General features: G+C 48.4%; 1 protein-coding gene across 1 annotated transcript in view; it reads right to left on the reverse strand.

Annotated features, from left to right (window-relative positions):
- Nucleotides 1–4,394: 4,394 nt before the first annotated feature.
- Nucleotides 4,395–23,839, reverse strand: part of CACNA2D4 (calcium voltage-gated channel auxiliary subunit alpha2delta 4) — a 129,711-nt gene continuing 110,266 nt past the window's right edge. Inside the window, exons 32-40 of the mRNA XM_030453451.1 lie at nt 18,907–18,977; nt 18,035–18,110; nt 16,151–16,203; nt 15,120–15,175; nt 14,342–14,362; nt 9,024–9,141; nt 5,859–5,971; nt 5,167–5,249; nt 4,395–4,481 (exon numbers count right to left, since the gene is read on the reverse strand). Of these exons, the coding sequence (XP_030309311.1) occupies nt 4,395–4,481; nt 5,167–5,249; nt 5,859–5,971; nt 9,024–9,141; nt 14,342–14,362; nt 15,120–15,175; nt 16,151–16,203; nt 18,035–18,110; nt 18,907–18,977 (678 nt within the window). The remainder of the gene's footprint in view (nt 4,482–5,166; nt 5,250–5,858; nt 5,972–9,023; nt 9,142–14,341; nt 14,363–15,119; nt 15,176–16,150; nt 16,204–18,034; nt 18,111–18,906; nt 18,978–23,839) is intronic.

Here is a 23,839-nt window from a genome sequence, read left to right on the forward strand (position 1 = left end):
GGCACACGTGTGTGCGATGCTGTGCGATCCGTGTGTCCCTGCCTGCAGCTCGGATGCACTCAGTGCCCACCACAGCATTTGGGGGGGGACAAGGTTACCTCAGCATGCAGGGGGGCATTTCTGAAGCGTGCAAGGTGTGTAGCAGAGAGATTTCAGGTCTCTTCACAGCTCCCTTTTGACTAGCCTGGGAGGAAACTGCAGATTTAGGGCTTCTGAATCCCCTGATTTGTGTGGCAGGCAGATGGGGCTGGGTGGGTCTGATGGACACCCCTTGCTGCAGAGCACTACTTGTGGCTTTTCTCCTATCAAGGGTTGCTGTAATAGAACAAACCCCAATGATACAGTTTGTGTGCTTATGGTAGTGGGCAGGATCTTGCAGGAGGTACAGCGGTGGTTGGTAGTGCTGCAGCAGGATGCTGCTCAGCTGGAAGTGAGAGATGGCTCCTCTCACAGCTGCTCTGCTCCTGGTCAGATTCTCTGGCCTCAGATCTCTTTGCTTTTGCTGACCTACTTTTGTCTTCTGTGTCCAGCATATGGCTGAAGAAGTTGGGAGCTGGAGCAGCTGCTTTTCCTGGTGGGTTTTGTTTCTGTGTTTGCTTGTTTTTTTGTGGGTTTTTTGTTTGTTTGGTTGGTTTTGTTGTTGTTGTGTGGGTTTTTTTGTGGGTTTTTTTTTTTTTTTGGTCACCTGGTAGGGCTGTAAGCCACTATCTCTTCTAGGAGAGCACAGCAGGCAGTGGAATTTGTGTAACTCCATGTCAGAAAAGAAACAGGTAGGTGGGCTTGGGGTTTGTTTTAGTGAAGAAAAATAAAATTAAAAAGAAAGCAAGCTATACCTGGACATCATGGATCAGCAGTACTGTGGGAAGAAAATAAATGGCTAAACCAAACCTCATGTAGTGAAGTAGGAGCTTCTGTCACATAACCAAATACCACAGCCTGTGTGTGTTGCCTTCCCTGGGGACTGCTGACACACCGCTGTCCCAGCTCCAGCTGCAGGTCTGTAAAACACAGCCCCTCCCCAGGCAGCAGGCAGACCCCTGCAGAGGGGTAACTGGCACAGTCCAAATGGTGCTGCTGGAGTTTCCCAGGGACGCTGAGGTGTGGGAATGGGCAAGGGGTGGTGGCCAGGGCATGCCTATCAAGCAACAGGTGGAAGGATGGAGGAATGCTCTAAAGCACAGCAGGGGCTGGGAGTGCAGCCCAGTGAGGGAGCAAGAGGAAATGTCTTCTCCCATGGCCCTGGAGCCAGAGGCTGGGGAGCTGTGCTGCAGATTTGGGGCAGCCCCAGAGCAGCCTCAGCTCAGGGTGGTAAGGGGCTGGGGGGGTCACACCTTACCCTCTCTCTGGAGACACACACCAAATCCATTGTCTATGAATTACTGACTGGTTTCAGTCCCCCCAGTCCCTATCTCAAGCCCTGCATGGTGGGTGGGACACAGGGGGCACTCAGGGGGCAGATGGGGAGCACTGGAGGGGAGGCAGCTTGGGCTGCCCACTGCTTGTGCCTACAGCCTAGTTCTTGCTGCCTGGCAGGTGCCCAGGGAGGCCTTGGCATGGAGGCACCAGAAGCTCCTTTGGCTTTAGCCAAGGGCACCCCAGCACCGGTGGCACAGAGGGAGATGTCTGTCCTTCTGCTACTCAGTGCTGAGGTGTGGAAATGGTGTACTTGGCTCTGCCACTCAGTTCCTGCTGTGTGCTGGGGGTTTTAAGTCATGGCAAACTTTCACCTTTATTTTTTTTTGGCTTAAAAAATAATCCAGGTCTCACCCCTGTCCTATTCCTACCAGTAACAATTTATGCATAAACTGGTTGAAGCAACTAAACTGGGTAAAATTCACATCTTCACTCTTCGCAGGACCATGGGTACCATGGATTAGTGCACCTGAAAACAAACATGGTTACTTTGCAGAGGAGCAATGTGTATTTATGTCTCTTTTTTAAACTGAGTGGAGATGGGACTGCTAATCCTTTCTGACAGGGAGGTCACCCTTGAGAGCGTTGCCCCAGGAGGGGAGGCACCAAGGCCAGGCGTATGGAGCTGGGGAAGATGGGCCAGGTGGAGGGGGATGCCCTAAGCTGGTGGCTCTTCTGAGCTCTGAAAGCACTTCCTGATCCTAGGCCTTGACAGAAGCCCTTTTTCCCTCCATGCTGCCTCCATCTTTCTCAGCTGCTTCTGGCTCTGAAAAGGTCACTGCATATGAAACATGGAAACCATCTCCACATCCAGATTTATTCCAGTAATGTGATTGTTCCTCTCCCCCTTGCTGTAAATGCATCTCCAGCAAAGCAAAACCAGGGGCACAGCTGTCACAGGGGCAGCTGTAACATCCTGAAAGGTCCCCACCAGGACCCAGTTATGGCTGGTACTGTCCCCTTGGTGTTGGGTGATGCTGGGGGGCAAGAGGAGCAGCACTCACACTGACCCCAGCACACCTGGGGTGCGTTTGTGGGCTCTTGCAAGAGGATGGCTGTGATATGAAGGGAAAGCCCTTGTCCCTAAAACAGCCCTTTCCAGCAACTGTGTGTGGGTCAAACCTCAGCAGTGGTGGCTGCAGGACCAGGTGGCTTGGTGGGCTCTGTGAGGGGCCCTGCAGCTCCACATGGGCAGCACACGTGGAGGGCAGTGCTGCTTGTAGGGCAGTAAGCAAGGGGGGGGTGGACACTTGCCCTGCATCAGATGATAGCTTGGTGTGATGAGGCACATAGCTATCAGGGGTCTGTAGGGTTGGAGGGGGCTTCTAAAGAGGACCATCTGGCAGAGGAGGCCAGGGCAAGGTTCTGCCCTGGTGGCCTGATCCCTTGGTGCCACCAGAGCATGGTGCAGTGCTGGTAGCTACTGGAGTGCTGAGTAGCTACAGATTGGGGCAGTGTAGAGCTCAAAGTGAGACCTTATTTCCACCTGTAGCTATTGGCTGTGGCATCCCTACCCCTGGCATACACCCTGCTGGCACCAGGACCCCACCTTGCCTCAGATGTGACTGAGAGCTGTGAGTAGCAGCTGGCTGGATCACAGTGTGCCCTGCATGGCCAGAGGCTCCTCTTCCTGTAGCTCTGGTAAAAATAACAGGACAGCGACCAGAAGCACTTCTTGGCCTCCACCTGAGTTGCTGGCACACCTCTGAGGGCCAGGCCACTGCATGCAGCTGTGTTTGAAGTCCTTCCACCTGCACCCTGTCCCTGTGGGTTTGGCAGGGAGAGGGGTTTCTGGGATGTAGTGTAGAGGAGTCATCAACACCAGACATGACATGCTGATGCTTAAGTATCTACTTAAAATATGCCATATATTTGTTTTTAATGAGATGGTATGGAGCAGATAATAAAAAAAAAAAAAAAAAAAAAAAAAAAAAAAAAAAAAAAAAAAAAGAAAATCAGTGCTCCCTACCTGTTGTCTGTAAAGCTCTGTGAGTACAACCAGCCCATGCCTACCAGCCAGGAGCACCAGGCTCAGGGCCAGGGCTGCTCACCCCTTGACAACAAAGGGCAGCTTCAATGAGCAGGGCAGGGCTGCTCCCAGGGGTGAAGTGTTCGTTTCTTAGCTGCTTCTGCAGTGAAACTAGTAGGCAGTGGGGAACATAACCCCTCTTTTGGTGGGTTATACATAATAACCCTTTCCCAGACTAGATGTCCACGTCCACATCTAGACAAGAATCTGGATGCTGTGCTAGCAGTGTCTCTTCAGCAGAGCTAGCTTAGCTGCACCAAACTAGTCAAGTCATGCTACTTCCCATCGTCTGGTTGCTTGTTAAGTTAGTCCAGTTCAGGTTAAGTTCCATGTCCTGGGGTCCCAGACCACCCCCAAGAGCAGGAGATGCTGCCTCCCTCCTGATGGACCAGTAAGGGCCCTGTTCTGGCAGGGCTGTGCCTGGTCTGCTCCAGTCTCAGGTTCTCAAAGTCATGGTGGCTTCCACTGAGGGACAGGCAGACAGCATCCCCTGCCCCTCCTGCTCTCCTGAGGCCAGGTCTTTCTCACCAAGCCTTCTACATCCTGGGGCCACCTATACCAAAGTGGCTCATGGGTGATGGTGAAATGCCAGCCCTGCCAAAGAGCTCAGCAATCTCATCTGTGAGCTGATGTCCAGGAGGAGCCACTCAGCAGGTGCTGTGCAGGAAGCTGACCCTGCTGCTCTTTGCTCCTCTAACAGGCCTTTCTCTGTGGGCTTCTGAGGAGGGAGCAGCTTGAACCATCAGCACTGTGCTGGGCCCTGTGGCAGAGGACACAGGATGTGTTGTGTCTTTAACAAATCCATCTCCTCTAGGACGCTGCAGTGGGTGTCTCAGAACAACCTTCATTCTCATCTCCTCCCCTCCTGCTGCTCTGGCCACTGGTGGCCCTGTCTTCCCAGCTCTCTGCCGTGTAAAGTGCTTTGAAGGCAGTGTCACCATTGCAGGCAGTGTCACCGCAGGAGCAGTGCCAGGGGCAGGAGGAAGAGGGTTGGTGACATGGAGACCTCAGCAGCACCGCCGCAGTCCTGGGCATTTTCCTGAAAGATGAGAGATGGTGTCAGCTTTCTTGCTGCCAGAGAGAAGGGAGCCCAGCCCTTGCCATTGGAAGGAGGAGAAATGCCAAAACAGATGGTGTGGCAGCTACCTGTGAGCTAGGAAGCCACCTGCCTCCCCGGCTTTTGCCATACTCTGCCCTGCACCCCGATTCTTATCCCTCAGCCTTGAAGGCTGCAGCAGGATTGGCTCCTGCTTTCATGTCCTCCCTGCAACTCCTTCCAGAGTGCCCTGCCCATAAGCAGCTCACTGTGCCTGTTCCTGGCCCTATGGGGCAGGGAGAGGCATCTGGGCTGCCTCGCATCCCGTGCGAAAGTGCCCAGACCGAGCTCCTGCTGGCCTGGCAGGCAAAGAGAGCTGCGTAGCTGCACCAAGCCCAGGTGACAAGGGCTGGTGACAGGAATTGTGCCTCTCCCAGCAGGTGAACTTTCCGAAAAAACCAGCAACCTTGTGATGTTTGAGCTCAAGCCCTTCCCCAGGGCCATGAGTGTGGCTGTCCCTCCTGCTAGGAATCTCTCTGGGCAGTGACAGGGCTGTCTGTGTCCACACACACACAGAGGACACAGGGGTGTGAGAGGGGGTGTGTGGGCATGGGTACAGGCACACCCCTGACAAACCCCAGCCCTGTGCTCTCCCTCCCTCCCTCCCTCTCACCCTGCCCTGGAATACCTCGGGGTGAAAGGCATGGCACGAGTCTGGCCGCCGCCTCAGCTTCTGGGACCGCATCCTCTCACACTTCACGGAGGCGTTATGTGCTGGGCTGTTAAGGATGCTGGCAGTGGCAGGCAGAGACAAGGGGGAACTAAGTGTGGCCCAGCCCCACAGGGCCCTGATGCATGCTGACGAGATGTACCTGCACAGCTTGGGAGACAGATCAAGGAGGACAAAGGAAGGACAGATCACCCTGCATGGGCTGGAGATGTCTCCAAGGGCTAGAAGGCAGCAAGGAATGATGGGCAGCTGGAAGTGGCCTGAATGCACAAAGAGGGCTCAGCTACACGGTGACAAATCACACCACATCACTGCCCTTAGGAGAGGACCCTGCAGGGACAGGTTACGAAAGCACCTGGGAACACTGCTGGAGAGCAAGTCCAGCTGCAATCTCTCCACTGCTGACCCTTTCTCCTGCCCTGTCCTACCTTCACCTTCATACAGCACCTCTGACAGCCTGCCTGGTGGCATCTGGATTCCTCTTGGAGAGTGGAAGGTGGGACTGTTGCCTTCTCACCACCCCACTGCAACCCTGCCTGTCTCTCTCCCTGGTGACAGCTGTGACCCCTGTCGCAGGTTTTCTACCCTAGCTAACATGGAGACAAAAGGGCACGTGGGGTTGTGCATTCCTGCTGTGCATGGAAGGATATATTTGACCTCTTTTGCATCCAACAGGACGGGTGGGAAGGTGCTGCAGTCGCAGGTGGCATCTGTGACGAGGAGGAGGAGGTTACTTCTGGTGATCTGCTGCACCACAAACATTCTGCAAAGAAAAGAGCAGTGGAAGAAAGCACATCCCTCCCCTTGCAAAGCCAGAGCAGCAACCCCAGCATCACTAGGCCCACAGCAAAGAAATCCAAAGAAAAAAGAGATCATTGGAAATGGGATGTCAGCAGGAAGCACAAGAGATGTGGTGAGCAGCACTGCGCATGAGGGAGAGGGTGTTTGCACACCTTTCTGGCTTCAAGAAGCTCCAAACTGGCTTAGATTTATGACTTCTATGCTAGGCACAGAAGACAGATTCCAACCCAAAACCCAACCAGACAGTGAAAAATATGAACCAACAACACAAGCCCTCCCCAACTATGGCAGCCATGTCACAGCAGATGATACCCAAGAAGGCCTGATTTCATGTGGAGGTGTGCCAGTGTCCAGTCAAAGTACATAGATGTATGTATGCATATCCTTTCCCAAAGCAAGGCTGTACATACTATGTGATCCTGCAAGGGGCAGAGTTTGCTAAATTTCATGTTCATGGAGTGAGAAAGGAGGATACCAACAGTATCCCATGTTACGTTGCCGTGATGAAACTGGCCAGCTGGTGCTTGGTCTTGCCTACTGCCACGAAAAACATGCAGCTTCACTTTGCCTGTACCTTCCCCATCCCTGTTGGACAAGCAGACTACAGTGAAGGGCCAGTGAGGAGCACAGGCATGTGCCAGGGAGGCTGTGTCTGGGTCTAGGGGTGAGCCTGGCAGAACAGGGCTGGTGTGGGCAGAGCAGGATGAGGGCAGGGATGTGTTCTAGCTGTGTGCATGGCTGTGTGCACACGCATGCTGGGCCAGCTCAAATGTGTGTCTCTCTGCTCAGGAGGCTGTGAGTGGCTGTGGGTTTGCTGGTGGCAAGCTGGTGCCTGTTGCTGTGGCACAGGGTGAGTATGGGGGTGTCTGGGAGTCCGTGTCACCACATACGCACCCTGGTGTCACCACAAAGCTCTGTACCTGTCTTGACCATCCCACCAGCCTGTGCCCCATGCCTTGTGGGCACTGCCTGCTCTCTGGAAGCGCAGAGGCTGTGGCCAGCCCAAGCAAGGCTGAGGTGCCCAGGCTGCCATTCCCCCAGTGCCAGCCTGTGGGCAGCCGTCAGCCCTGGTAAGGAGCCTGCAGGCTGGGCTGGGGCCGCTGAGTGTGGGGACATGAGGCTCGGTGTGCCCGAGCTGGTGGCCGGGCTGCGACACTGAGTTCACGGCTCTGTGAACTCCGGGTCCTGCTGACCAACTACCAGCCCAAGGAGAGAGCTTCTGGATTAGAAACACAGGTTTGTGAGGGTGTGCTCACTGCACCGACCAAGCTGACGGCACTGGGGCACTGCGCTGCCTCCCTGGTTATTCACCACCTCGTCTCGCCACCTTCTGGCCTCCGGGGATTTCTGTATTCACTTTTGAAGATACTCATTGTCACACACTGCACCGGGTGACCGTTTCATTAGCATTCCAGGCTGATGACTGCTTTAACAAGCAGATTTTAATCTGCTCACAAGATCAGCAACCAGCGCAGAGCCGCCCCATGCACCAGTCTGCAAGCTAATTTTTTTTTTTGCCCAGGATGGAGCAGGCTGTCCTCGCCCTCCTGGGAACCACTTGGGCTTGCAAAATATGATGGGGAAAGCAAGCACTGCCCAGCGGGCCACTGTTCAATGCTACACAGAGCCTGTGTCAGGGCACAAGTCTCTCCCTAACATGGAAGTTGCAAAAGAGACGTGCTCAGGACCCAGAGGCTGCAGCCCAGCCCCACATCTGAAACTGAAGGAGCTGAGCAGGAGCTGCTGCTGCTGCTTGTGAGGTGCTGCATTTATACCAGCAGGTTTTATACCCCACCCTGTATACCATGGGATGGGCAGTAGGAGACATGGGGTTTAGGCTCATCACCCTCGGATCATTTGACCCTCTCTGCATCTCCCACCACTCTGGGTATTCCTATAACCACCACTGTTTAGAATAACCATGGTAGGAAACTACACCAGCTGCCCCAGGGAGGGAGGGTGGGTGTCAGGCTCCATCAGTGTGGGGTCAGCCCCAGGATGGGAGGAGATGTCTGCAGTAACAGCTTGATGCACAAACAGTGAGTTTGAGGCAGTCAGCTTCTCTCGATCTGCCCAGAGCTTATTGCACCTACACAATATCTTCTTGTTACCAAATCTGCAACCTCACCTAAAACAATGTTTGGCAAGGCCTAGTTTTCCTAACTAGTACAGGCTGTTTTCCTAACCTTTAAGTCTTTCCTGCAGTTGGTCCAAGACTGAAATCAGACTAGGTAGGACTGGGGTTGTTGTTGTTTTTTTTTTTTCTTTTTTTTTTTCCTAAAGAGAGATTCCAGTCAGATCTCTTTGGATGCCTCATGTTAGGAAAAGCTGGATCAGTGGAAATTCATCCCGCTGTCACCTTTCCACATGTGATTGCTGATGGTGCTATGCAGCCACTGAAAATAGCCTCTTTTCACAATACCTTTTCTGTTATTTTGCACTGTTCATTTTCTTAAAATGAAAATGGAAGATAAAAAAGTGGACTCGTTTTCATTTTTTTCAGTTTAACAGTTTAACACTTCTTTTCCCCCTCCTCCCTCCTTTTTTCTTTTCTTTTTTTTTTTTTTTTTTTCCCCCATAGACAAACAGAAAAGAGGGAAAATAAAAGAAAGGAAAAGGGAAGTTGAAAGCATTGCAAAAAGGAAAATTTTCTAAGGGGAAAACTTTTGCCAGAAACATGGAAAAGTAGAAAAAGCTCCTTTCTGAAATCTGTGGAAAAATATTACATATATAAATGCCCTTCCCCTTGTTCTATTAACAGATGGTTTTAATTTTTTTTCTCCTTTATCAGTAAGTGATAACTCAGTAATTTCAACTCCTCATTGTCCAGTGTGGCTCTGTTTGTCTCTGCTCTGCAGCCAGAGCTGCAGATGGGGCATAGGCCATCTGATGGGCACAGCAGCAGGAGACTCTTGCTGGGTGGCTGCTGTCACTGATGGGCTTGGCAAAGGGACTACCAGGACCCAGGAATAGGTGTGCAAGCCCTCAAATGAAAAGGAAGCTGCAATTCTTACTTTTGGCAATCTCCACACTCAATCAGCCCGTTGGTCTCCTTGATGGTCGGCTCGTAGACGAAGACGGGATACTCGGTGTCACAGGGTTGCAAGCTGTCCTGCTTCTTGTGCTTGTGAGCTGTGATGGTAAGGAGGCAAGGTGAGAAATGAAGGGCAACGGGATCATATAGGAGCGAACTGCACCGAGGTGGGAGCATTTAAAGACCAGTGATGTAGGTTGGAGGAGCTGCCCTCAGTCCTCTCCCACAGTGGCCAAGAGGAGGTGCCCGGTGGAGAAAAAGATACCGGGTGCTCCAGAAAGCAGCCAGGCAGTGATCCCTGCTCCCACTAGGTGGGGTGGGAAAACCGGCCTATGTGAGAGACGTGCCCAGTATTTCCCGAAGCAGTCCTGGAATCGGCTCTGCAGAAGCCGTAGCCGGGGGGGCCACAGCATCCCAGAGACCCCTGCAACCAAGTCCGCATTTGGGCACAACATCCCGGTGCACAACATCTCGGTGTTCAAAGGAGAGGGAATCAGTCGAGCAAGCGGTGTCAATAAAATCCCTCCTGCCTAACCCAGCCCCAGTTCGTGCACTTTTTCAACCATCCAAAGCTGTAACTGGGCTCGTCCTCAGTACCTGTGCTGAGGGATCTGCCCCTACAGGGACCCTGTGTGTCTGTGATGGGCTTCCTCACCGACTGCTTCCTCAGCCCTCTGACATTTCAGAGGGAGCCCACAGCAGGCAATGAGGTGCTAAGTGTCACATTTCAAAGAAAAACATCAGCAAACAGATCTGTCCTGAGACCACAGGCAAGCAGACCATGGCTTTTGAGGAGGATCAGAGAGACCTGGCTAACACATGGCAGTGACTTTGGGAAGGACCATTTACTGCAGAGGCAGGGAGCAGCTGCTCCATCACTCATCAGTCACACTCCTTGGGATCCCCAAACTAATTTGGGAACGTGGGGGACCTAAACTGTCTTCCTGAGCCTCCCTTGAGAAGCATGGGCATCCTTTCTAGGAGGTCAGCAAAGCCCGCCTTGCCTAAAACTACAGCCTTGGGCCCTTCTGGCAATTATTTTCTGCAGTCAGAGACAGCAAAGCCAGCTCCTGCCTCTGCAAGACACAGGGGAATGTCACCGATGGAAATGTGAGGCTTTGTTGCTAGGGAAGAGGTGGTTGTGGCTCAGCCAACAACAAGTATGAGAAATGGTTTCTGCATCAGCTTTAGGTCTGGGCACAAAAGTCTCATTCCACAGCCCCCATCCACACAGCAGCTGCAGGGAGCCCTGCCAGGAAGGACGGGCAGGGAAGAAATTCCTTCTAATGTGGAAGATGAATAGCTTATCCCTTGCAGCAGCAGAGCTGAAGATTTATAGAAAAATACAGCAACGTGGGTTTTAATCAGTAAACATATGGTAAGAAGGCACCCAGAGGGCATCCACAATCCTGGTGAGTAATATGTATCACTGTAAAACCCTCACTAAGAGTTATAGTCTCCTCTCCCTTGATGCTGCTGGGGCACACAGACCTAGAGAAGCACCACTCTGCAGAGCTTGTCATCTAAACACTGTGGTTTACATGAGAGAGAAAAGCTGGATGATTTTTCTTTCCACCACAATCATCCAGTGACACAAGACATCCATTTAAGAGCAGCATAATCTCCCCTCTGGTACCTCCCCAAATAAATGTGATGGGTGCTAAACAAACACTCCCTTGCAGCCCAAAGTCCCTGGTAGGTCTGCCTCATGCTTTTCTCCTGAACTTTGCAAAAATGTCACACACAAGGCATCCTCCCACTTAAATATTTCCAGATGGTAGGATCCACCTTTCAGTATCATGATTAGGTACATTTTGCACAGATCTAAAAGCACACAGGGCTTGATTTTGTGTGATGCCTTGTTTGGTATTCACCATGAATTCATATAAAATCAATCTAAAATAAACTCAGCATTTCAGGGTCTGGCAACAACACCATTCACCCTCCCTCTGTGCAAATCCCACACTGCATGGCCTTTCCCATTTTTACTAATGAAGAACTAGTACCTGTCTTGGGGCTGAACTACTCTGGGGACTTTCACGATGAGCAGAAGACCCTGTTAGTAAGGTGAATTTCTGACAGAACATGCAGAATATCCTCATTTTATGCTGTAAGGAGAGACACTGAAAATCCTTTCCATCTCTGATCAGCTCCAGGGCTGGTAACTGTACTCTGGTCAGTGAAGTCCCTGATGTACCAAGGGAGTGTGAGGAACCAAGCGAGACACCTTTCCTTCAGCCTTAATTAACTGTACTAGTGACTGGGAAAACAGCTCCAAACTCCAAAACAAAATGGTCAGACTATCATAGTCTGGGCCAGGGACAGACCTTCTTAGGGACATGCTTGTGGCAACTCCATACATTAGTCCCTCAGCCTCACACCACCAAAGTCACCTTGTGTAAGCCCTTGGGTTCACAGCACTGGGTGACTGGCACTGTCACAGCGGCAGAGTTGTTGGTGACAGACTGTGCTGGTTCTTGGCCAGAAGAACAGCTGTGATGACCACAAAAGTGACCTGATAAAAGCTGGGGTACAACTTCTTTCAAGAATTTAGAGTATTGCTCATGTCAGGAGTAGCAAAGGGTCCTAAGATAGCAGAAACTTCATTCAGGTACTTGTTTTTCCCCTGTCCCTGGCAAGGAATGACATTCTCCACTAGCTCCAGCCTCCTGATTCAGTGTCATCAGAGGGGATGGAGTTAAAGCCATGTAAAAAATGAAGGATGACCCCTGTCCTTCACAGGATGGGAGGAACCAGGATTAGAGGGAGAGATTCAGACACCTGGCTTCGAAAATATAGGATGGAAGGAAATTTGAGTCCTCTCCATCTCAACCAGTGTTGAATCAAGGCCATTGTGCTGGACTTGGTGGGCTTGGAGAACTGAGCCTCGAGATGAATAACAGATAAGGAGACTGCAGCACCCACACCCAGGATAAGCCTGGCTTGTGCTGCTTGTGGGCCTGACCCACATACATGGGCAGAAGCAGTATCTCAGCTCTGGACACAGACAGGACGAGGGAGGCAACATGTAAGCAGTAATTCTGGAGCAAGCTGTGCTGTGGTGACAGAAGTATCCCACGTATCTGGAAATGGGGAATGCATTTGATTTAGTCCTTCAGGGGCAGTTTTGCCACTGGCAGTATGGACTAAATCACCAAGAGAGGCTGTGTTTCTGTTTCCAATCTTTCAGGAACATCTGTAATTTGACTTGCTCTGGGTTAACATCATCACATGCACCAAGCTGTATTTTTAAGCTGTGCTGAATTGGCACAAGCCCCCTGCACAGACCATCTTAAATCAGCTTCTTGGCACAGGCTTAATGAAAAGAAGCCACTTTTAAAATCTCCTAACTTCTGCACCGAGACAAGACCTATGACAGAGATTATGCTTAAACTTACTGCCACTTAATTTCCTTGGAAGCAGTGCAGCTGCAGCACTATTGAGAAGTTCAGAGGAACCCAGTAGCACATACATCATCAGCAAAATGTCTGGGCTGAGCCTCTGCGTGCACATGCTGGACATCAAAACACTATCAGAGCTCTGAGAGTCTGGTGATCAGGGATTAGTAAACAGTCAGAGGAGCTGATAACAAATAGCAAACTTCATAGCAAAGAGTGAGTTAATTCCAGGCTGTCGTTGCTACCATCTGCACTTCCAAAAAGACTTTGTCAGACATTTGGCAACTAATCCTTCTGAGTAGCAAAGGCAGCCACTGTGTCTTGTTATGAACTATACAGCCCAGATTGTGAACTCCTTCCCACCAGTGTAAATCATGGATAACAGCACCCAAGTCAGTAGATTTACTTTGGGACCCTTGAGACAAAACCTGCCACTTAGTTACAAATACAAAACACAGAATTTAATCAATAATCTTTTAAAATATTTTCTGTGTACATTACCATGCAGGCAAAGAGCAACTTTACTGAGCTACAGAATTCTAGAAATAGTTCTTTTTAGGCTGCATGCCTTGGCTGGAAGTAATTTTGGCTTAATTAAAGGCTTTCTAATCTATGGTGATGATGTCCATAAAAGCAGAGGCCCTTACAAACACAAAGAACAAGAGAGCAGTGAAAAATCTCTGGAAGCAAACATGTCTTCTCACCACCTCTGAAAAGCAGCTTTGCATGATGGTGCAGTCTGAATCTATCATGCCTGTATTTGAATGGTAAGCCTCATCTTCCCAGAAAGCAAGAGAATTTGGACAGCAGAAATAGTCTCAGTGCTGCAGAGCCAGAGGTGCACAATCAGGCATTAGATCCCTGACTTGGATCTTAATTCCCCTGCACGTACTCCTGAAAAAATGTGCTCAGTTTCTCACTCACAAAATGTCTCCTTCTCTCCATATTTTTTGCATACACCAGCCTTGGCATGCAGTCAAGAAAATGTTAACATCTCTGGCAAAAATCTGCAGCCCCTTCTTAACAACATATGCAATCAATTTCTTTCAGTCCCAATAGTATTTCTCCACCCTGCTACTCCCCCTCACACATGGTCACTACTTTTTTTTTTTTTCATCCATGGTCACTCTCTCTTTCTCTTTCTCTTCTTCATACACTATGACACATTCCAACTGTCTCTATTTCTCCATCTCTGTCTCACACATATGTCTTGCTGGACAGAGAGCAAATAAGGGAATATAAGCTAGATATGGAACATGGAGTTACAAACACAGGCACAGTCTGGACTCAGTCTGGAGGGATTTTTAACTAGCCTGTAGGAACAGATTTATGAGCCAGAGCATGCACTTATCAGTTGAATTGCTTGAATAAAATTCTACATTATCCTGGAGCTGGGCTGGAATTCATCAGAAGGAGCTAAGCCATGGGGTGTGGAAAAGAAGAGTTAAGGTGCCTCTTAATAGCTGAAGTCTATGAGACTTGTACAGCTTTATTTATTTACTTTTTCTCTGAGTAGGCATGGTTTGGTCTTTGGTTTTGAAGTAATGGCTGAAAACAATAGGGCAGCTGGGAACCAAGGTGCCTTAAGGACATGACATGGTACACAGGCTACAGGCCCATCGATGCCATAGTAATGAGTGATGGTTTTGTCTGCATCTGCAGTCACTGAGGAGGCTGGTACACCCCTTCTTTTATTGCTTTCTCAGATACAGACCTTCCATTACCAGCTCAGCCAGCTAAAGAGCATCACTTGTAATGCAGCGAACTGGAGCCAGACATTGCCTTGTCCCTCTCATATCATTCTGCAAGCTCCCCATTGCCTGAAAGATGGAAAAGTCTTTCCTAGCCTGGGATTTCTAGCTAAATCCGCCTCTTTTCACAGCTAAGTGGTCATACTTACAGTGATGGAAGACAGCCTTGGCTGGGAAAGTCGTACAACACACATGGACACACAGTGAAGATGGAGCCACGTGGCAATTTCACATGATGGCAGCACAGTGAAGAGATGAATTTGCACACAGCAGTCATGGACGTGAGGTGGGAGAGAGATGAAGAAAGCACAAAATGAAATGGTGATGAGCAGAACAGCAGTAAGAACCCTCGTCATTTTTTTCTCCTTTTTTTCTCACATCTCCTGAAGCAAAGACTAAATCAATCTGCTGCCATTCAGCATCCACAGCAGCTCCCTGCAGGAACACCAGGCTGTCTGTCCTCCAGTAAACACAGTCCCTTCTGCAACTTCTACCAATATGTGTGTGTCAGTCATCTTTGGAAGAGGTGAGTTGAACCTTAGTAGTACCCAGACACTGGGTGGGTTCTCTAACTGGAAAAAGGAAATGTTGCATTCTAAAGTGACTGTTGTCCCATTACACCAGGAAGAAAGAAAAACCTCCCCCTAGCCCAGCAGTTACCTTGAGGAAAGCAATTGGTGTGCTCTGAGCTGCACACATCTCACCCTGACTGCTCTGGTGCTGTGGCAGCCTGAAATGGGATGGGTGTGGAGAAAGATGGGGTGATGGTGGGACCTGGAAGCTGGATTCCAGTGTCCACAGAGGGAGAGGTGTTGGGAAAGATGACGGGCTCTTTGCACAAGGCGAGGCTTCCTCATCCAGCTTCTTCTGCCACCAGTGTCTGTAGCATTCATGTGCTATGGGGTGGCTGGACTCTTGTGTACTCACCATCTGCTAAGTTGTCGAAGTGCCAGAAGCTACTCATGTTAAACTCCAAAAGGAAGCTGTCAAAAGAGCAAGAACAGAGGATGCTTTTTCAGCAGTCTGGAAGGATGCAGGTGTCAGGGAGATGGCCCTGTCGCCTGGTGAGTATCAGTTCTGAAATGCTTACTATCAATTTGCTGGCAGTGGAAGTCTGAGATTTGTTTTTTTGTTTTTTTGTTTCCCTCTTCACATGATGAGTGTGTAGCTCTGTATCATGGGATCTCTACTGTGGAATAACTGAATGGGCTTTTTCCTGGAGTACATATTGTGCAGGGGCTTTGCCAGCAAAGGAAGGACTGAGTTTGGCAGCCACCAATGGTTGGAGGGGATCCAGTCACCATGAGACCCACCTGAGGAGCAGGCATGGATGGCCCCAAGGGAGGCCATACACTAGCTACTTAGAGGTCACATTGGATTATTTTGAATTATGCTCATTCCCTAGGAGCTGGATTTTTTTCCACACCTTGCCTTTTGCACACCCAGCAAGATAAGCAGTGACACTTTCATCCTAGTTTGAGCTTGAACTTCGATTCCCCCCAGTAATTTGAGCTAAGCCCGAATCTGGAGCTGGATTCATAGCCCTCAGTCTTTTCTCCCTCTCCTGTCACTCCGACCTGAGCTCTATGGCTTCCTTCCTTGAGCCTTCAGCCCCTGCAAAGTGTAAGTGTGCATTTGCTCATCACGGGCAAAGGAGACAAGCAAGAGGACTCAGCATCAAGGATCCTTATGGGGCCCCAGGAGACCTGAGTCCTATTTCTGACTCTGCCACTTTGTACTGAGTGACTTCAGGTAAATCCCAGACCCGCTCTGGGCCTCTGCTTCTCAAAATGGGAATAGTAATAGCTTTCTGTCTCCCAGGAGCAAGGCACTGAGCTGAATGCCAGGAGGAGGCTGAGAGCAATGCCCTTTATCAGGGGGCCCTTCACTTGCAGCTTTCTCAGCTTTCGTCCCCATTGGTCTGAGCCTCCCAAACAGCCCCATCTTTTGGTACTCACATGAGGAAATCACTTATCAGCCATTTCACTGCAGCTAGAAAGGCATAAATTGGCTGGAGAACAAAAGAAGAAATGAGAAATACCATAAGAACCTCTTATAATAGGTTATAATCGTTATGCAGGACCCCATGTTTCAGACCAATTCCCTCCACTGATCAGAGCTCTTGAAGACAGGCTGGAAATTCAAGGTCTGAGCATCACTAGAAAATGTTCAAAATACATCAAAGACAGTGGAGCTGCATTGCTACTAATAATATCTTCTCACCCCCTCCCTGTCAGGGTCAGGGAGTTTATCACAAATGTATGAAGGACTTTGAAGATATAATTGCTTGATGATTTCTCTCCAGTATGGATGACCTTGAGAGCTCAGAGCAGAAGAGAAACACAGATAAATGGGACACCACCAGTTTAGGATGCTTTTATATTCTGATAGCAAGTGGTGTTTCTGGGACAGGCAGCAGCATTGCCTGGGATTTAGTATTATCTGCCATGGATTGGTTATGCTTAACTGTGCTTTCATCCAGCTTTTCCTCAAGATGGCACGACTTCTATCATCTTCCTGCTTTTCAGCTACAAATTAGAAATCCAGCATTGTCCCAGGGACAATTCATCTGCAGAGGATCCTGCTGCTTCTTTTCTTCATGGTAACCATGTCTAATTTTCATCTCTCTCTGATAATCATGCCCATATCCTCAAACCCAAAACAGATACAGCAGTCACAGACACAAGATAACGTTCCATTACTGCTAACTAACTTATCTTTAACCAAAATAAGTCAGCAGAATAATATATATAGATGGTTGGGAATTTGCCTGAATTTTCCTTTGAATGATACATATGAAACATATGATACATATGACTTTTCTTGAGTTCTTCCTTCTTGAAGAAAGAGCAAGTTGAAGGCTGAATGCTCACCCTTTTATTCTCTTCCCAATTTACTCGAGTTCTGTCAGCGTATATTTTCTGACATTTTTTTCAGTAATCAAAAGTCTTGAGGATATGATAAAATATTTTCACTACAGTCACAATATTTTATCTACCCAGCTTAAGTATAGCTATTGCCAAACTGGATATATAATTAAAAATATAACACATTTTTACAAAATAACATTTAGTTGAAAATTTTTTCACCGTTAAAAAGAGGACCATGTTATGCTGTAGGATATACTGCCAGCACGTCACATTTTAAAGTGTCAAAAAAACAATCATAAAAGCAATAAACACATCCCTGTTTAGAGTAGCTTCAACCAGTGTGAGGTGGCCTGAGTGTCAAGTAATTACTCAGTTCTGCCTGCTCGAGGCCAGGTAGAGTGGCATTAGATTATTAGCTTGTATCAGACTTCTGAGAGGTTGCATTTGGTTACTGGCAAAATTATTCACTCTGATAGCTGTTTCCCTGAGCTATCAGCATTTCCAGGCAGCTTTAAACCCTCTGTCTGTTGCTCCAAGCCCACTCATGCTTTCCTGAGAGTCTGATAGCTTTCTCCCAGATGCTCCATTCCCTGACAGTGCAACCCTCTTTTTTGAGCTGCTGAGTGAAACCATGCCCTGTAAAAGCATTTCTGTTCATTTCACCTGCTAACAGGTTCTTTGGCTTTTAGGAGATCCCCGTCATATTCTAGTCCCTGTCCTCTTCCCAGTCTTTCTTGTTTCCAGCAAGATCCTAAATGCCAATAAACAGCCAAATTGCAAACCACTGTCAAGTGGCTATCACTGCCTTAAAAATCTGCCTTTGGTGAGACTGGGCATCACTGCCATCACCTGAAAGCAAACAGCTACTAAGTTCTTTTGGGGAGCATGCTAAATCAAGGTATTGGAGATGTCCTCTAGGAGTGAGCCCCCATAGCCAAGCCCAGAGGGGGCTGCGTGCTGACAGATACATACGCTGAGCAAAGGCCGGGCACCGCTGTGGTGGTGGTACACAACTTTGCACATTGCTTGGTAATCATACATGGTCACCCTGCAATCAACACAAGACAAGCAAGCAGTCAAAAGCAAGCAATGCAACCGCCTGTGGGATGTGCACATAAGCATGCACTGCATTTATATAAAAGCTTCTGTACAGAAGAACGAAAGTAAGTGGCTTGCTTACATATTCCTTTAATATTTGGTCAGTGCTGGATTTTACAAAGCAAGAAATACAGGCCCTGGATTGATAAAACTGGGTCAGTACAGGAGTAAATATGTCCCTCATTTCAGGTGGCGAGTAAAGCAGGCTCTGAAGCAGAATTGTAATTGTTGCTACCTCAGGTTCCCCTATTTTCTCTTTTCAAGGCACTGAAACTCTGAACTCTCTTTTGACAGGGGGTGGGGGTAAAGTGAGATGAACAGCAGTATTTTCAGGAAAAAGAGAAATGTGCTCGGCCAGATGCAATATCACATCTCAGGGGTCTCAGACAACAGCTCATAGAAAGGCTTTCCAAAGTACAGGAGAAACTGAAGCATTCCACCCAAAATGCCAAGAAGTGTTTCCCACAGCCCTGGAAAAGACAGAGGTGCAGCTGCTTTCTGGCCACCCAGAGACTGGGAATTACTTGGTGCTCTGCAGCAGGTGGGAAAGCCCAAAAGGAAGAAAACCAGGGTGTGTAGTGACAATGGCTGAGCAAGTCAAAGGAGGGGTCAGGTAGCTAAAGGTGCAAAATAAGAGAGTTGCATGTATTCTCCTCTGCTGAAGTGCTGCTTATGGGGCCCAATATACTCTGACCCACACACCAGCTAAAGAGAGAGAAGCAGAGTACAGAGATTCCCCCACTTACCGCCTGAACATGCCCATGTTTAGTAGCTGGGTCATTACTGAGCCATCCACTGCACCAAAAAATTTTCCAGTCTGCAGGCACAAAAAAGGAAAAACACAGAATAAACTGTCAACAGTAAAATTTCCAAATGCTTGATGGTTCCAGCCAATCCACTCTGTCTGGAGGCCTACTACACATAACAAATGTTTTAAAAGGAAGCAATGCTGAGCTTTGTCCTTTGGCTGGCTGGAAAGCTTGAGGGAGGACATCTCCTGTTGCCAACTGGGCATCCTGCACCATTCCTACCATGTCTGGAAATGATTTAGCCCACGTGAATCCTTGAAGCTTGTGATATAAAAAGGCAAAGTCTCAAGCTCCAGACACCCAGACATGTTGATACACTGGGAGCCTGGGCTCTCCTGTGGTCTTTGTAAACCCACATGCTCTGGGTCTGAGGGGTCTGAGGACGCCAGCCTCTTCTACTTGAGCCCCTCCACTAGCCCACAGCTGCAGTGGTTTTGGAAGCCTCTGCTCTCCTGCTGCCCCAGGTGACCTGACCCACCACTCACAAGTGCACTGTACAGATTTATTCAGGTAGCAAACACAATTTTATTACTCACTGCTATGCAAGTCCCAAGCAGGCAGCAACCCAAACACCACAACACACACCAACCCATCCCTTTGCACTGCCATACACTATGCACTGGCATGGCCAGAGATGTTGCATCGGCTCCACCCTAGCATTTGTGGCTCAACAACCACCAAATCCCAGTTGCATGCTTGTACCAAAACCAAAGCTTATGTCCCTCGAGTCCAAACTTTATGTTTTGAAGTTAATAGCTTCAAATATAGTGCCAGCCTCAAGTTTGGGAACTGCTGCTTGAAAGGCTTCTTCAAACAACAGTTCTGGCTTTCCTCAGTACTAGCCCATGACAAAACTATTTGCAAAAATACTTCAGATCTGCAAAGTCTACTGCTTTGTTTGTGAGTAAGTAAATAAAATATTGGTAAATAATAAAAAGACAGATATGAGCTTTAATCCATTTGTTTTCCTGGTCTATGGGTCTTGACACAGTAAATAACTCCCATATGTTATGGAACCACTCATGCAGTTTGGGGGGACTTTCGCACTGATAGGCTATCAGTCATTTAGCACACATTAACAGATACAGATGACTTCACTTATTTGAGTGGGGCATTTCCACCAAAAAAAAAGGCCCTTAGGCAGATTTACCTAAGATCATATGGTAATCACCAAACAGTAGTGGTTATGAGCCTCTTCCCAACAGGCTTTAGAAGGCCTTTACTGTATAAATCATACATAACATCAACTCCTCTTTAAGCATTTAGGCTGTAATCCTCCCAGACATAGTCAAAGGTGTCTGAGTAAGCACTAACTTTTTTCACCTCCTTCGCTCTTCCAATCTAATCAGGGTGCTGAGGAGGCCAGCTGCTCCCCTTTAATACCAGTCTGCAGCCCCAGCAGGAGCCAGAGCCAGAGCAGCGGGATTTAGCTCAGTTCAAGCTGCAGCCAGTGTGGTGGGGGGGAGTGGGTGGAGGCACTGCAGGACTGTAAATGGGGTCTGCCCTGTTTAAAGATGCTGATGTCTGACTAAATTTTTCCAGGTAGGATGTACTTCCTTTAGGTACAAGTATGAGGAGCTATTAGTGTAACTGAGCATGACAACTACTGTACTACATCCCACTGCAGCTGAGCCTGAACAAGCCCATATGCATTGCAGGGTGCACATGCAGCTCAGAAGGTACATCACGGCTCACAGACCATGTATGTATCCATGTTTTGCTGGCTTGTTGAGCAGCTTGGATTTTTGCTACACCCAAAAGCTGTAGACAAAGAGGATCTGCCAAATGGGTCAGCTTTTGGGTAAGGAAGCAGCCTTCTTGCTGTATGGCTCAAACCAAAGCCAGCATTTGCTTCTCCACAAGTACTCCTGGAGTAGCCCCGGTGGGATCTTGGCCTTTAAGCTGCCACCCTGCACTCTGCCCCTGGAGGTCCACCTGGACAGAGCTTGCAGACATATCCTGCAAGATGTCTCAGGGAGAAGGAAGCAATCCTAGAGAAAGGTTTAGAGAGCAAGGGGACATCAGGGTGCAGTGGATGGAAGGACCTCTGGACCTGTGATCTGCAGCTGTGCCTCTTGGCTGGCAGCAAAAGGTGGCTAAACACTCAGGGGTTGTCATAAGCCACTGCTGCCAATGCTGGCAGAAACACAGTGCCACAGTGTAGAGCAGCATTTCAGCACAGACTGGGCCTGCCACTTGCTTTCCCTTCTTCTTCCCCTGCCCTAGATTGACTGGCCTGCTTCTCCCTCCATCACTCCCTTCTCCTGGCTTTGGCTATTAAACCTTTGCTCCTCTGTGATGAGTCAGGATGGGGAGATTAGCCTGAATTAGGAGATTACCCACTCCTCCCCAAATAATCCTACAGGGAGCTTCCAACTCATCACTCTTTTAAAATCCTGAGCCCCTCTTTCTTCCGTGATGTCTTCTGGCTTCCAGTAAGCTTCCTGCCACCTTCAGGCAGAGGTTATTAGAGCTGATCTCCCAGCCTGATTCCCCATCTCAAGGACTAAGCAGGGCACAGCCTGAGCCAGGCTGTACCCACCCTGCTCCTGCATGAAGAGGGTGTTCCATGCTCTTAGTTTCCAGTGTGGTCACCCAGAAAAGGAGGTGTGGGCATCAGGCAGCCCCAGGCAGGCAGCAAGCTGAATGCCCAGGAAAGCACTGTAACCCCAAGGGAGTGAGCAGAGAGACAAAACAAAACCTCTCAGAGCCCCCTGAAGCAGCTGTCTGGTGCCAGCTGCTAGCTCAGGGGGCTTGTATGGACACAAGCACTTTGGCATCCTTCTCTTACTCTTAACTTATGCTTTGCCCTGGGATGCAAGTGTTTTGGATGTGAAAGCTCCTCAGCTGGCTTCCTTGGGGAAATAGGGTTGTGCATGGCATGGGGTCTGTGCAGCAAAGCAAGGCAGGTGGCTCAGCTGTGCACCCTTGCTCCTTCAGCATCCCATAAACTCCCTCATGTCCTGGATGGTGTGTCTCCTGCCCTTCTCCCTGCCACTGTCTTGAAATGCTGACCTGGGCAGCTAAGCCACTCTTTCTGGTCTTGATGTCAGGCATGAAGAGGGAAGGAGGGCAGCAAACTAGCTTACTTCTCAAAAAAGGCAAAAAACCCACAAAAATTCAGGTATGGGATTTTTTTTTTTCCCCATTATGTTAAAGGATGCACTGAGTGTGAGATGATACAGGCAAAGCCACCTAGCAGCAAGTCATCCTACACAGCAACATCCAGGTAGCAAGGTTATGAAACTTGGTATTTATTCAATGCTGTTGCTGTTTTGAATTCCCTGTAGGGTTTAACTGTATGGACACTCAAGGTGCTACCTGGAAATAAAAGCTGTAACTGGAACAAGATAAATAACTCAGAAGAAAATTTATGGTGAACTCTTTGAGGTCAGGGGAGGTAACAGCTAGGTGAGATGACAGCTCTGGTGTCTGTTAAAATGCCTGATCTTGGAGGCATATGGATAATGTTTATAATTTACTCAAATCCACTATAATTCCATGTTTCTTCTTACCAGACCTTTCAGAGATGAGCTTTTTTTAAAAAAGAAAAACATTTTCCATAAGATGCAGGAATAATACAGAGGCAGAACTCAGGAGGGTGGTGCTGAGGATGAAAAGTACCCCTGGTACCTAAGGGGTGAACTTGCCTTTTTTCTATGTGCAGAGGCCACAGGACCCAGGAAAGCACCTTTGAAAATGTTTTGGAGATCAGAGGAGGAAACAGCAAATTACTAAGAATAGCAGCTCACCCTAACATACAGCAGGACCTGGCCTCCCAGAGTAAGGAGACAACTTTACAGCATTTTCCTCCCCTATTTTTCAAGTTTTCATTGCTTACTTCGTCACACCAAGATTGAAGGGACAATTTTACTGGAATATTCAGTGTGCCAGCTAGGTCACTTTCCTGACAGAGAAGAGGTTCCTTGCAATATGCCCTCCTTGATATTTGTCTGTATCAACCCCTGGTGCCACTGTGTTGCTGATTAATTTTGCTTTGTGAGTCTCCACAGTTCTCATTTTGGCATCTCTGAACTTGCTGTACAGTGCCTGCAGAATTAACCATCTCACCTTTTTCTTTTGTCAGTCTACTCTGAATGTGCTAACCAACACAGGTCCAGATAGAAGTCCATGGTACTTGTATAGCTGATGTTTTCCATCTAAAAATTCCTTTTCTTTCTTTTCTGTCCCAGTTACTTTGAGATCAATACCACTGCTTCACATTTCACTATTTAACCATTACTTTCTCAGCCTCTTGTAAAGGAGGCATTTAGAGGCATTTAGGAAGGCATTCAAGGCATTTAGAAAAACTGAAATGCAGTAGGTCATCCATTCTTCCTTATCTCCTGACTTATTCACACTTTCAAAGAACTATAGCTAATAAGGAATTCTTCCTTTACAGAGACTGTGCTGATATGTGACAATCACGTCCATCAGGTGTTCTGTTACTTTATTTTTAATTTCCATTTTAACCTGTTTGTCATGCATTGAAGAAAGTAATTTCTGGGACTGGATCTACTGCCTTCTGAAAATATGCATACAGTATCTGTTAACTCCAGTACTACAGCAATTTTAATGAAACTCCACACTTCTGTCCGTAACAAAACTGCTTCATTTCCCATTTCTAAGTCCACTCCTGCTATTGACTTATTGCTTTGAAATTTATGAGACTGTTCCAATACATCACTTTCTGACATCCAAATCTATGGCATTTTATTATTTTTTTTTTAAATTAATAGCTCTGTGGTGAACTTACCATAGAACAGAAAAATAAAGCTAAACCATGTCGGGGCTCGTAATGCTGGCTTTACTGAAGCTGCACAGGATGTCACATCCCAAACCCCACGCCTTCAGCTCCCTGGAAGCTGTT

The sequence above is a fragment of the Calypte anna genome, chromosome 1, assembly GCF_003957555.1.
Source record: "Calypte anna isolate BGI_N300 chromosome 1, bCalAnn1_v1.p, whole genome shotgun sequence".
NCBI classification, from domain to species: Eukaryota; Metazoa; Chordata; class Aves; order Apodiformes; family Trochilidae; genus Calypte; species Calypte anna.